The sequence below is a fragment of the Mytilus californianus genome, unplaced genomic scaffold (genome assembly GCF_021869535.1).
Source record: "Mytilus californianus isolate M0D057914Y unplaced genomic scaffold, xbMytCali1.0.p SCAF_5, whole genome shotgun sequence".
Taxonomy (NCBI): domain Eukaryota; kingdom Metazoa; phylum Mollusca; class Bivalvia; order Mytilida; family Mytilidae; genus Mytilus; species Mytilus californianus.
In genome coordinates this window covers 45,049,072-45,063,983 of record NW_026262701.1, presented here as the reverse complement: position 1 = coordinate 45,063,983, position 14,912 = coordinate 45,049,072, and the positions used below count along the sequence as shown (strand labels likewise).

Genomic DNA, 14,912 nt, shown 5'->3' with positions numbered 1-14,912 from the left:
ATTTAGACGGGTCTTTACTGAGTTTGGCCATACACTGTGAACAGTACAGGAACAAGTCTGCTATTAAAGGGGCACAATTGGTGCCCATATGTATACCTACAATCCGTCGATAAACTTTATTGCCGAAACGTACATAAATGTTGTCAAGGAGAAAATTTAGTGCTTTAATCATCTCATCACACCTCCAGTGAGTATACTTAGCATATTTACCTTTCTCGCGATCGTTTGAGAAAAAGGCTTTATATGAGTTGCAGCAAATTTTGCAATCGAATTATCGAACCAGATTTTTCGAACGACCATTTAATTAAATAGGAAAACTTTTGTTTGATAAGATTGTGTATGTTTGCTTTTAACCAGTCAGGGTTTTACTTTTTGCAATAAAGATTATTTAAAGTACCACAATAAGTGTTTTCTATTATTTCTTTAACTATTGATGAATAAAGAAGACAAAGAAGTTGAAGTGCATTTATTAATTGATATATCTTTATTTATTTATCTATTTATTTATTTATTTATTTATTTATTTATTTATTTATTTATTTATTTATTTATTTATCTAAATATTCATTGTAAAAACTTATAAAAAGACATGAATTTATAGAACAACTTGATAACATAACAAACAAACACGTATATATAGTACTCAACAGAAGAGTAAACTTTGGTCGATTAGGACCCTGTCTTTATAAAGTAACAGACAGCTTAGAGAAATCCAATTTTAGTGTTCAGAATTTCTTGTTTTTGTATATTAGAATTTGGACATGATATAGTTTATATTAAGTCCAAGATAAGGACAAATTGTGTGAAATATTATTTTCGAAGATAATCAAAGGGGCATTTGCTAACAACAACAAAATTTTTTTTTTCTTTACAGACTGTGGACTTTCTGTAAAATTCTTGACTTGATTTGCCAAACAGTTTATATTTTCAATTAAATGCAATGAACCAATTAATATAATTGCTCTGAACGACGTTTCACTTTGGACAGACAAGTACGTATTACTAATCTTTGTTTGAAATATGACGGAAAACTATTTAAGACAAACAGATAAATACCATAAACATACTAATGTATACACAGGCCAGAGTCTGAGCATGTTTTGCTATATGATATGAAAACTAAATTGAGACAAAGGTCATTTATTCAAAATCATAAAATGCAAAATATACATTTTGCATATAAAACATTTGACATAAAGTTCATAACTGATATGAAATTATAATACATAATTAATACGAAATTACATCAACTAAAATCATACCAATTGAATAAATGACAAAGAACAGCAAAGGTGGGGAGAAAAATCCCCCCACTAATAAACACACAAACGATAAAAGGACGCACACACAGAGCAGATACACGCGAACTCGCGCTGACCACACAAGCTTATTGACCAATAAGAAAGATGTAATAAAATCATGCACTGGTCATTAGTGAAATTTCTCTACACGTGAAAACATGTTATCGAATTTCAACAACTTATCTTCTAATTAGGTATGACAAATCTGACCCATTAACCAGTATAGAGACATCATAAATTTACAGTAACTATATATAGCCACCTCTTTACATAAGTCTTAGCAATAAACAATACACAGTTAATCTTCCCTGCTGTCTTAGTAAATGATTTCATTCAGCTTTTCGATTAGCAAATGAAATAGGTTTTAAGACAGTCAGACATATACCATAAACATACTAATGTGTACACAGGCCAGAGTATGAGGTTGTAATGCTATATATGATATAAAAACTAAATTTACAAAAAAAAAAGGTCATTTATTCAAAAATCATAAATGCATAAAATACATTTTGCAAATAAAACATTTGACAGGAAAGTTCATAATTAATATGAAATTATAATACATAATTGATACGAAATTACAACAACTAAAATCACATCAATTGAATAAATGACAAAGAATAGCAAAGGTGGGAAGAATAATCTGCAACAAATCCACTCTTAGATTGAAAAAGTGGACCCCCACCCGAGGACTCGGGCGACGTGAATACAATTTATAAATAACTTGTTAGAATTGGGTAGCATAACATTCACATAGACAAAACATAACAATATAGTTTTGTGAAACGTTTTCAAATTTAAAAGTTCATATAATTATTATTCTACATTTATTACTTTGAAACTATATCTGGCTGATAAATGATGTAAATCTTATTCCAGACAAAACATTATTGCTCTGAATGACGTTTCCCTTTGGGAAAAAAAGTAAGTAATCTTTGTATAAAATATTACGGAACACTGTTAATTTATAAAGTTTTCCATTACATGTTTGTCCATGTTATGGTATCATTAATTTTTTTCCCAAAATTTCTAAACAACCTTCGAAGTCCAAAAGCTTGTGTTGAGTCACTAAGGTCTAGTACACCCTAGAAAGCGTACTTGAATAAGTCAATATTTGTATTTGTTTTAACTAATATCTTTAATTTAAAGCCTGTTTTTGGAAATCATAGCTAGCACTGCATCCAGTAGGCTAGTTCTCTTCGGGCATTCCAGCTTCCTTCACCAATAAAAACTGACCGCCACGAAATAGCACAACAGTGCTGAAAGTGGCGTTAAACAACAATCTATACCAATGTACAAATACATTTTCTTCTGTTCTGCTTACCAATTCCTTTTTTTTTGGGAAAAGAAAGAATACTACTATAGTGAATCTCTAGGAGACATAGTTCAATTATTTATTGACAGTTAATTCCGAATTGTCAAATATAAAATTATAAGAGTAATAGCTATGCATTTTCTGTAAAATTTCCTTATCTAATAATTAGCATTTAAACAACAAAGGGGTGCAAAAACCTTAAGGTTCAACAAATTGACGAAATGGCTGTGTTTAAATCTGAGCATTTAATCCGAGTACAGATTTACCAGTGCAGTTGGAAAAGTATTAAGGCCTATATCCACTAGGTATATAACGATTAAATCCATTGTGTGTTTCAGAAAGATAAAATATTTTTTGGGGATTTTGATAGGCACTTTTTTCGTTCCTTCAGAAGGTGTAAAAACTAAGTTTGCAATTTGTAAAATGTGTAAGATGACCTTCTGAGGTCACAATTGTATTGTGTTGTATTTAATGATAAGGAAAATATTTATCGACACAAACATAAATGAGCTAAAGGATATAACTGAGTATACATAATTATACAGTATCAAATGTAATCCAGGTATTTGTTTATTTTACCATCATTTTCAGGGATAAAAAAAATGTCAATCAAAATCAAAAGTACTTTAATTTTTCTGAAACATTTTGCCGTAAATACAACGTAGTGACTTGACATAATTCTTAAAACGATCGTAAAAGTGGCCAAATCGTAAGGATCCTTGAACTTGTGCAATCCGTGAGGACTCGTAAGAAAAATCCGTGTACGTGAAGGGGGATTTAAAGAATACACGATACATACAGAATTGAAACTAGTCTCTTTAAGCCTCTATTCATTTCGATAAACTGCTCGAAAACAATTTCTGAAATCTATGCCGATTTAGTACGCGAAACGTCAGTCCCTGGGTACTGAGCAATATATATAAATTATTATATTTCCGGTAAGAATTGTTTATTTTAATGACACTCATCACTTCGATCGATTAAAAATATCGTACACGTTTTTAATACTATCCACGCAGTCCACTCTCCCCTTAAAAACATACAAGAAGAATGTGTCTGAGGACACGAATGCCCCCGCTCAAGCTTTGCAATTTTCCAAGTTAATAAGGGGCATAACTCTAGAATGGAAAATGAATCATTGCCAAAATTCGCACTCTGTCTGCGTGTTGTGGTTCTTAGCATTGTGTATGATTTTCATAAAATTTGCATGGGGTAAACTTAAGTTGGAGTGTGGAAGCGAAAAAATTGCAATTTTCCAAGTTATAAAGGGCATATCTCTAGAACGGTAAACAACTCACAGCCTAAATTCGACCTCTGTTTGGCAGTTTTTGGTTTTTAGCATTGTGTATGAGTTTCATAAAATTTGCCTAAAGGCAAACTTAAGTTAGAGTGCGGAAACGGAAAACTTTGCAATTTTCCAAGTTATAAAGGGGTATAACTCTAGAACTGTAATTAGCGACTCACTGCCCAAATTCGAACTCTGTATGTGTGTTGTAGTTCTCAGTATTGTGTATAAGTTTCATAAAATTTGCATGCGGCAAACTTAAGTTAGAGTGCGGAAACGAAAATGGGACGGAGGGAAGGACGGACAGACGCAGTGCAGACGGTCAAGGGTAACACGTAATGACCCGTCGCATACGGCGGGGGCATAATTATTGTCAGAATTTTAAAGTTTTGATACTTATGAGTGAAGAATTTTCACATCAGTGTGGATTGTTAATCATTTTATGCACTTAACAAATTTACATTAAGCAATTTTTATTTTATATGATTTACGGATGTTCGTTTCTTTGTTTCAAAATAACAAGCTTTTTAAAAGACTATTGTAAATTGATACGTGTAGCATACAAATGACAGAACTTTAAGAGCAGAAAAAGAATAAATGGTTCGTGTGCTTGTTTTTGTGGCGGGGAATTATTCTCTCTAGATTTTTCATACATTTTACATTGGCTCCTTTTTTCTTTCAAAAGCAATAAAGAAATAATATGGATTTTATAATATTTTCAAAAATGGCCTTTTGAACTATATGTTATCAAATCATGAAAAGAAAAGTAAGGGTAAGTGGGCAAAATTTTTATTCGCACTATATGGATAAAACTAGACGATTCTGAATAACTGACAAAAAGAGAAACAAAAATCTTAAACATGCTAAAGTTACCATTCCATTTAAGTACTACTAATACTTAATGTCACATTAAAAGTAAGTATACAATATCTGTCCTACAGCGTTGCAGAATTCAAGATTTCCGCTTGCGAACTTTCTTGACAGCAGTTTGGATGATGTCGAAAAGAACTTCGACGAGTTCACAAATACAAAGCAGAGATACTCCAAGACACAAACCAAGAGATCCTCCTACATCAGACAACAGCCTTGTAAACTGAAATATATAACAGCAACATGTTATTTTGAAGTTGATAACTGTTTAGAAAATGGTATCAGCAACTTGTTTTATATATGGCTAAATGTCTTTTGAGTCGTGGATATTTTGTCCTTTCAGTCTCTTCGTCAACTTATTATGTCACCCGTACGACAATATTAATGACATATTGCTTTTCCTCCGTTTCTTTATCATTATCATTCTTCCACCTATTTTGTCCGAGGCGATCCTAAGAGACTACTGGACCAATGTCAAGCATAATGAGAAGCAACATCTGTAGATGTGCAGGACATCTTTGGATTTTTTTTAATGGCTACCGTTACCATGGAAACTGAAAACATGTGCAAAAATAAATTTTTTGGGTTGGGTGAATTATTTGAGTATGCTTGTACTTTAAATCATTCATTTTTTATACAATGTAGTTGTCCCCTATATACAGGTTTTGGATGATTTTGACAATCATCAGAACTACTAAGTTGCCATGGAAACTACAGCAAAAATGTCAAAAAATTTTTAATTCTCCAAACTTAAAGAAACTTTAAAGTAATGGCATATGGCATGTGTAGGAGTTTCCAAAATGGTTGCTGTTACCATGGAAACAATGCAAAAAATGTTAAAATGCTCTAAAAACCTTTAAGTAGCATTTCCTCTCCTAAAATTGTAGGTCAAACCCAGTGAACTTTGATGTTATGTTCCCTCTCATGTACTAATGTGGCATCTGTCATTAAATTTTGGAAATGGCCACCGTTACCAAGGAAACAGCAAAAATTAAAAAATGCTCCAAAGTTAATAAAACTTAATTTAAATGTTATCTTGCAAGTATAGATACGACTTTTGACATTAGAATTTCCAAAATAGCTGCCGTTGCCATGGAAACAAGCAAAAATGTGTAAAATTTTAGAAATTGATGCTGCTTAGTTGCGATTGGGGAAGGTGACATCCGCTATTGCTTCCAATAGCAATTCCATTTGAATTTACTTTAATTTTCTTTTCACTTTTCAATAAAAAAAAAATTATCTGCAGTTACTCCCAATGGATTCTGGATGATACGATTTCGTTTATTTTTTTTTTTTGCATTACTAAATAGTATATTGCTAGAATTTTGTATAATCATCTGTGTATTGTTGAAGAATTATGTTGACCTCTAGATATTTTTTTTATGATTGATTTGTGTCGTTGGGTTACTGTCTCATAGACATATATACAACATTGCCTCGTATTTATTACTAATGAAATAAGCACGCCAGATGCTTCTACATCTGTTATCTTAACATTCATACTGGGATATACGCTGGGGTTCACATTTGCTTAACAGATGTGAATGTGTAGATATGGACTGACATAATATCCTATCACATAATTTTCTTTCAGTGCTTTCATCATTTATCATTTAACAAAGTTAGATTTTTTTTTTAATTACCTTGGATTGCTTTTTATATTCAATTTATATATATAATATATACATATGATGGTGATGATGATGATAGTCATAATTATCATCATCATGACCAAACGAATTTTCATTATTAACACTGGTTATAGATATAACAGATTGCATCTATATCATATAACGTATTTTTATTTTTAGAGATGACAGAATTGATAAAAGGATAGAAATATAAGCACATTGAATTACTTACAGTGTAAACTGGTTCTTCTGTTATAATTTCGTGATTTAGATCTCCAAAGTAGATGATTAGCTTCAGAAAATTGTGCCTAAGAATATATAAATCATCATACAATGTACCAAACCATTGCTTTTTTTATCAATTTTACTAAAGTCTGTTCATCCATCGAGTGAAATTATTCAACTTTTCTTCCAAACGTGTTTATCGTAAACATTTTGGAAAGAAAGAAATTTATGTATATTCAAGATTTCTTTCGTTGTGCAGTATCCGGGGAGATTACTGGTGTGTTTTAAAAGACCAGGTTCCAGAAATAGGTGTATCAGTAAGGAGCCTGTAGTTCAGTGTTTTTTTTTTTTTGTTTTTTTTTTTTTTTACATAACTCAGGCCGTTTATTTCCTTGTTTGAATTTAGATTGTTTTACATTTGTCATGTCGGGGCCTTGTATAGCTGGCTATGCGGTATATGAGTTTTGCTCAGTGTTGAATATTGTACGTTGACCTATAGTTGCTAACTTCTACGTCCTTTGGTCTCTGATGGAAAGTTGTTTCATTGGCAATCATACCACATCTTCTTATTTTTATATATAGTTATATATAAAGCCAAAAGAATATATAAATTATGTCGTACGGTTGTCTGTGAGAATTAAGCGTTTTGAATTTTTGTCGAAACCAATATTTTTTTGTTTCTATATATTTTATTAAAAGTTGTCAGCATTTTGTTCTGATTTTGCAGGAATGGATTTTCAAATATTTGTTGAAATAATCAAAGTTTAATGCTTATATAATAAAAAGACCAAATAAGCTTAAAAAAATAAAATAAAAACAAACGTGAGGTCCGATATGATCAGCCAACATCTCAGTATTTGATATGGTCGTGAAGTCATCCATACAGAATCCAAACCATTCGGAAATAGAGGTTGTGCGATTTAAACAAATAAAAAAAACCCTAACAAAAATCGAATTTGATATCCTCAGTTTTGATTTCTGTAGTGGTCTAATTAAATCAGAATATAATGTTTAACTTCTGATTATACTAAATAACGTAAAATGCCGCATCTTTTCTATCGTTAAATAACATTTATTTCAAACTATTTCTTTTGCGGGAAAGGAACACATGAATCTATTTAAGGTGTGATGAGTTAATTTTCTTATACTCATTAAGGTACCATATTGAAAATTGTGTTAAAATCCCAAAACCTTAAAACTGTTTCACGTTTATCTACTATGATAATTATAACTCCCACGTGCTATGATTGTAAAGTATTAATGACTTCAACGCAAAAATAATTGACAATTGTACACCACTGAATAACCTACTTCACAATCCTAATGTAAATGTGAACACATTTTTCATTCTTAAGTTAATAAATCAAATAATGACTGCTTTCATTTATATACCTCGGACTCAATCCCTGATCCACAAACAATTCTTGTTATGATTCTGATGAGTTAAAGCTCGTACATTCATACAAGTTATTAAAACAAAACTTCTATACATAAATAACTATCTTCATGTTTTTAAGGAGCAATTTTTTTAATTATAAACAATACTAATGCATTTTAACCTCTTTTATGAACAAAACAGATATGTAACAAAAGAAAGGAAAAAATCATACTCAAGTTCTTCAGTTGACATGGTTATATTATTTGCTGTGCAGTTTCCAATCGGTGAACAAACCTCAGTCATCAAAGCCTCCTGCAAATACGTAAAGCTGTTATGCTTTATGTCAAACCCGAACTGAATATTTAAGAAATAATTTCAACTTGATGTTAAAAAAGCAACAATCAATCATGTATTCAAAATTATGCTTTCGTATTCGCTATCTTAAGACTATGTACTAAGAATTATATGCAAAGATACCCAACCTATTCAAGATGCCACTTCTTACTTTTAAAACTTTTTAACTGTAATACTCTCTATTCATTAATTTATTTATTATTTAAAGTGTTATTTGTATTTTATATACTAGTATTTTAATAATCCATCATAAGAAATAAATGTATTTCGAATAATAATGTTTTTTGATTGGCGTTGCTAAGTTTTTAGTTTTCCATTCAGTGGTTTGTAGATTTGTGTTTGTCAAGTGGATTTTCCCATTTGTATTGGCTGTCTCTTTGTTACTTACTAGTTGCAGTGTGTCGAATATCGATAGTGCTAAAGACCATTATTTGGCAATGAGATTTTTTACTGGTTCTGAGTGTGCAGTATAAGTAACGTTTCGTCCTATGTCCAATGCAAACAGACAACTTTGATAAAGGGTTCCTGCTTACATGAAATCTATTGAACCAAGGGTTCCGAAAAGTGAAGTTGAAGTCATCCTTCGATTGTAACTTCACCGAATGAGACTTATCACCGGATTTATACTCGCATGAGCAACACGATGGGTGCCATATGCCTACTCTTCCGGAGCACACCAGTTCTCCATAGGTTTTTGTTGGAGTTCGTGTTGTTCAGCTTTAGTTTTCTATGAAGTGTTTTTTTTATTTGTTTTTTGGTCGATTTTGGGTTTTATTTGCCATGGCATTGTCTGTTTTTCTTCGAGTAATGAGTTTTTAGATGTCCCTTCTTTTTCACTTTTTAAGAAAATGACAGAGTGCTACACAATGTCGCAACAAGTACAAAATGTAGGTTACTAAATCTGAACATTTCAAATACAAAGGCTAAAATTTCAAAGCGTTACAGGTTTGATATTGCTTATTAATTAATATTAAATTTTGATTATATAAACTGTAATAAGGTACTTTTTTACCGTTATAATTGTAATACTTGTCAAGTATGAACTATTCATATCATGTCATTAGGGCCTGCATGCTAGTAAATAAATACATGCAAGAATAGAAAGTGTGAGATCTTCACTCAAATTTATTTCACATACATGCAGCAGATAAGAATGCGAAAATTTCGCCTTTGCGTGAATAATATAAAAATAAGGAGATGTGGTATGATTGATAATGAGACAGCTAACCACCAAAGTTAAAATGAAGTGGATTTAAGCAAGTATAGGCAACCATACGGCCTTCAACAATGAGAAAAACCCATACCGTATGGTCGGCTATAAAAGGCCCCGACATGAAATTCAATTGAGAAAACTAACGCCCTAATTAATGACAAAACGATTTACGAAAAACAAATATGACAGACATGAACCAACGAAACTCCCTTTCAAGTACAATATATAAGCAATCAAATCAAATATAATGAATGTTTAATATAAAAAAGAAGATGTGGTATGATTGCCAATGAGACAACTCTCCACAAGAAAATAAGTCCGTTACCTAAATTATATTACCTGTTTATCCTTATGAGGCCATGTTCTTGATGATATTGTTTGTAAATATACCTTTTCACTACAAAATTAACAAACAAAAGTCAAATGAAATATTTCGAAACAAACGGAAATGATTGTGTTGTTCGTAACAATTGTAATATATTTGCGTAATTAAGCGTGCATTTAATAATTTTAGCATAATTGTAATACTTGTATTAGTATTAAGCTGTAGTTTTCTTTTACATTAATTATCAACTTTATCACCCGTTGTTACCTGCACGAGTGTATTTCTCCTACCTGTATTACTGTTAGGGAATCGTTATTATCGCTGATAGTATTTTTTTTACAGTGGTAATTTTATAATTAAAATTGAGAATGGAAACTGGGAACGTGTCAAAGAGAAAACAACACGACCAAAGGGCAGAAAAACAGCCAAAGGCCATCAATGGGTCTTCAACACAGCGCGAAAATCCCGCACCTGAAGGCGGGCTTCAGCTTGACGCTATAAAAGAGGGACAAAAGATACCAGAGGGACAGTCAAACTCACAGATCGAAAACAAACTGACAACGCCATGGCCAAAAATAAAAAGACAAACAGACAAATAATAGCACAGATGACACAACATAGAAAACTAAAGACTAAACAACACGAACCCCACCAAAAACTGGGGGTGATCTCAGGTGCTCCGAAAAGGTTTTAAGCAGATCCTGCTCCACATGTGGCACCCGTCGTGTTGCTTAAGGTATTCATTCGAAATAACAAACACGATACATCAGTTATATTGATGCACAAAATGCATATATGTATATAATTACATTACACAGATATAAGAAGATGTGGTATGAGTGCCAATGAGACAACTCTCCATCCAAGTCAAAATTTATAAAAATAAACCATTATAGGTCTGTATGTTTCATTATGATACGTTATTTTGATTGGCAAACAGCAATCCCGCGTCATTCTGAAATTAACCTTCATTTCATAATAAAATGTTGCATTCCTGATGAGAAGAGCTTCCACAATAAAGTGCACAGGTACATTTTTGTAAATAAAAGAAATAAACTTGATAGAAATCATGTTTTCATGATCGTAGCAAAAAAAAAATTTAATATAATTATAAGTATTGAATGCTTCTTTTAGTAATTTTAAAGGGTTTTAAAAGCGTTGACCGAAGTACATTTTGTATGAAGCGCGGAATGAATGAGTTTCTTAATTGAAAACTCCTACAAAAATATGCAGATTGATAAGTGGTCAGTGCCTGATTAAAATATCAACCCTCATCCCCATTTTCGATCAGCTGTATTGGCCCTCGACTCTTTGAGTCTCGGGTTCAATACAGCTAACCTCGAATCTATATCAGGGCCAATACAGAAACACAGAAACAGCCAATTAATAACACTATAATATTAAAAGCCAACCACAAATGGTTCGTCTGAGGTTAAAAGCCTGTCAGAGCAGATCTTTATTGAAAGGATAATGAGGAGAGCAAATTTTAAAGTTATTTTAAAAATTATTCAATATTATCAAGACCCAAACCGATTGAACATTCCCATTATGATAAACTAAACCGTTCCATTTATTTTTATATGTATGTGTTATGTGGTGTGTAGGTGGTATTTGATTGGATTACTGTGCCATTGATGTTTATACCATTTTTAATTATTTCTATCTAATATACAATGTAGCAGTTACTATGATACTCGTTTCAGGATTACTACACCAGGTTGTGTTTCTGATAAAAAGAATTTTATCAAGTATACTTTGTGTATTCGTAAAATAAATATATCTATCTTCGTAAAATGTGTTTTCTAAATGTCTTACTTGCATGGAGGATGACAGCCACAGAATCCGTCAGTTTCAAGTATTGTTTTGTAGGTTTCAATTGAACATTTTGTATCTTGAAAATGATAATTAAAGAGTTAAGCTTAACCATGTACAACACCGACAGATGAATTAACAAAGAGCGATTTGTTATGCATTCATTTGATGTAGAACTTAAAAACTCTATCAAAAACAATTATCTAAAATTTCCTTAGTCGATAAATGTGAAAATCTTTGAATTATATAATTTTGAAACAGGAGTCTGTAGTATAGATTTTCATTCTTTACATTTGAACCTGTAATATATTTTATTTTTTTAACTTCTACTGACATTTTCTTACATATAAGTTATCTAAAATGGTGAAGGCAAATGAAGTTTGTGCCTTTCTTGAATCATTTTGAAGAATCAATTTACATGTATAGCTAACAATGTAACGTATTTTAGACTCACAGTAATATATGTGTTATGGAAGCAATATTTAGTATATGACAAGTGTATGTGAAAATGTACACTGTTTACATTTAATTAATTTGGTAATTAATGACAAATTGTAATTTTATTTACATTTAAAACTAAATAACGCTTGGATGACATGTTTCAACAAAAAAAATGTTTCAAAAGATTGCTTAACTTAAAATTGAAATGTTGTTTACTGTTTGAGAACGTGATTGTCCCAATTACTTTTAATACTATATTACCTGCCATTCTGATTATAACACCAATGATAAATAGTTATGACACCAATAATAACAAAAGAAGACAATGCACGTTTTGACAAGAATTATGCAGATTACTTTATTCTTATTAAATCAATGCAAAAAATTCGAATGGTTGTTTATCAAATGCAACTTGAAATCTGGCAAATTAGATGGATGGGTTATATTAGATCCATTAGCTATGGTGGTTTTTAATTTTTTATATTTTTGTCACTGGGGACTAATTTAGTATACATAATTGTTCAACTGAATGTAATAGCATTAGTTGCTTATGGTTGTACCATATCAATTTTGCACCCAATCGTGGCATAAAAGCAATAATCATCTCAATATAACTTACCATATGGTGTTTCTTTACAGTATTTTTGACGTATGTAATTGTCTGTATCGTTCTTGACTATCAAGTTATTCTGGCATTGACAGTATTGTGAATAGGCTTCTTCAAGACAGTATTTGATACATCCCTTTTACAGAAAATAGTATATCTATGGTTATAGCAACTGAAAATATTTAGCACACACATTCACAAGCATCAGTGGAAATTCAAATTGACCCGAGATAATTCCGACATTGTAAAATTAATATAACTTCATTTATCAAAGGTATGATGAATTATGTTTAATTTATCATAATGTTAATACGAAATCCTTTGTTGTACACGTTATATAAATACAAAGAGATAATCGCCATATGAACACATTTTTACAGAGGTGTTTTGTTGATTTTTTTAAAGTGAACAAAGTTTACATTAAAATGATCAATCATCTGACGAACGTATGTGTATGATATATATTTACATCTATTCTTGATGACAGGTTGGGTTTATTCGTTGATGAATTGAATATATTAAATGAAAATCAAGCCGGCTTCCGACATGGTTACTCTACTACGGATCATATTTTTTCTTTATATGCACTTTTTGAACTTCTCAGCGTTAAAAAGAAAAAGCTTTTTTGCGCTTTTGTAGATTTTGAAAAGGCCTTTGATTTTGTACACCGTAATTCTTTATTATATAAACTCCTTTTGAATAATGTAAAAGAAAAGTTTCATAGAGTTGTTAAAAATATGTATGATGATGTTAAATCACGTATTGTACATAATAATAATTTATCTGACATGTTTGCTAGTGAAATTGGTGTTCGACAAGGGGAAAAATCTTTCTCCTTTGTTATTCTCTCTATATTTGAACGATTTGCAGCAGTATTTAGAAATTGTTAACATTAGTGGTGTACAATCTTTAACATTGGATATAGAAAATGAACTAAATATTTACCTTAAACTGTTTGTATTATTATATGCCGATGATACTATTTTACTTGCTGAATCAAGTTCAGATTTACAGTTACTTTTGAATAATTTTTCACAGTATTGTAATAATTGGAAGTTAAGAATCAATGTTAGCAAAACCAAAGTGATGGTTTTTACAAGAGGAAGAATATCAAATAATTTGAAGTTTTATATTGAAAAAGAAGAAATAGAGATAGTTAAACATTATAAATACCTTGGTGTTATTTTCTCTAGAAATGCATCTTTTTTCGAAACTAGGAAATATTTACGAGACCAAGCAACTAAAGCTATGTACACTGTTATCAAGAAGAGCAGATTAAACCATTTATCGATTGAATGCATTTGAAATTCTGTAAGCACATTTTAAAACTTAAAAACTCGACTCCAAGTTTTATGATTTATGGAGAACTTGGGAGATACCCTATTTCAATATATGCTAAACTACGAATGATCAACTTTTGGTGTCGCATTCTTGATAATACAAATGAAGATAAATTATCCTGTATACTTTATAAACTATCATACATTAATTGTAACAATTATGGTATTGGAAATAAATGGATGTTATTTATTAAGAAAATATTTGATGAATGTGGCATGTCAAATGTATGGCATTGCCAAGATTGTTTTAACAAAAAATGGATAAAATTAAGTATTGAGCAAAAGCTTAAAGACCAATTTCGACAAGACTGGTTTGCAGATTTACATCAATCCTCGAAAAGTTTATGTTATAGAATTTACAAGACCGAATTTAAATTTGAAAAGTATTTATCGATTTTGCCTTTTAATTTTTTATATACTTTGTGTAAATTTAGATGCGGAAATCATCGTTTGCCAGTGGAGACGGGAAGGTGGCAAACTATTCCGAGATCGGAAAGGTCTTGTCACCTCTGCAGCTCTACAGATATTGGCGATGAATTTCATTACATAATGTCATGCAATTTTTTCAACATAGAAAGAGAAAAATATTTACCACATTATTGTAACAAAAATGCTAACATTATTAAGTTTAATCATATATTCTCATCTGAAAATGTTGTTGAACTAGAAAAATTGTGTAGATTTATACGATGCATATCAGTGAAAGTCTGTCCTCCTGGTTAGAGGAACTGTAATATTATTATATTGTTATTCATTTTCACACATGCGAAACAAAATATGTATTATATATGGACTGTTATTTTCTCTGTAGCTAT

General features: G+C 31.0%; 1 protein-coding gene across 1 annotated transcript; it reads right to left on the bottom strand.

The window, feature by feature from the left end:
* Positions 1 to 4,843: 4,843 nt before the first annotated feature.
* Positions 4,844 to 12,418, bottom strand: LOC127701990 (degenerin-like protein asic-2). Its single transcript, XM_052205961.1, has 6 exons — positions 12,412 to 12,418; positions 11,713 to 11,788; positions 9,919 to 9,969; positions 8,238 to 8,327; positions 6,635 to 6,710; positions 4,844 to 4,994 (listed from the first exon to the last, which is right to left on the bottom strand). The coding sequence occupies exons 1-6, from the start codon at positions 12,416 to 12,418 to the stop codon at positions 4,854 to 4,856; spliced, it is 441 nt and encodes a 146-aa protein (XP_052061921.1). The 3' UTR covers positions 4,844 to 4,853.
* Positions 12,419 to 14,912: the final 2,494 nt, after the last annotated feature.

Coding starts and splice junctions, on each gene's coding strand:
- LOC127701990 (XM_052205961.1), bottom strand. Junction 6,711..8,237: donor ATGTCAACTGAAGAACTTGA/GTATGATTTTTT, acceptor ATATATTCTTAG/GCACAATTTTCTGAAGCTAA. Junction 4,995..6,634: donor CAGAAGAACCAGTTTACACT/GTAAGTAATTCA, acceptor TATATATTTCAG/TTTACAAGGCTGTTGTCTGA.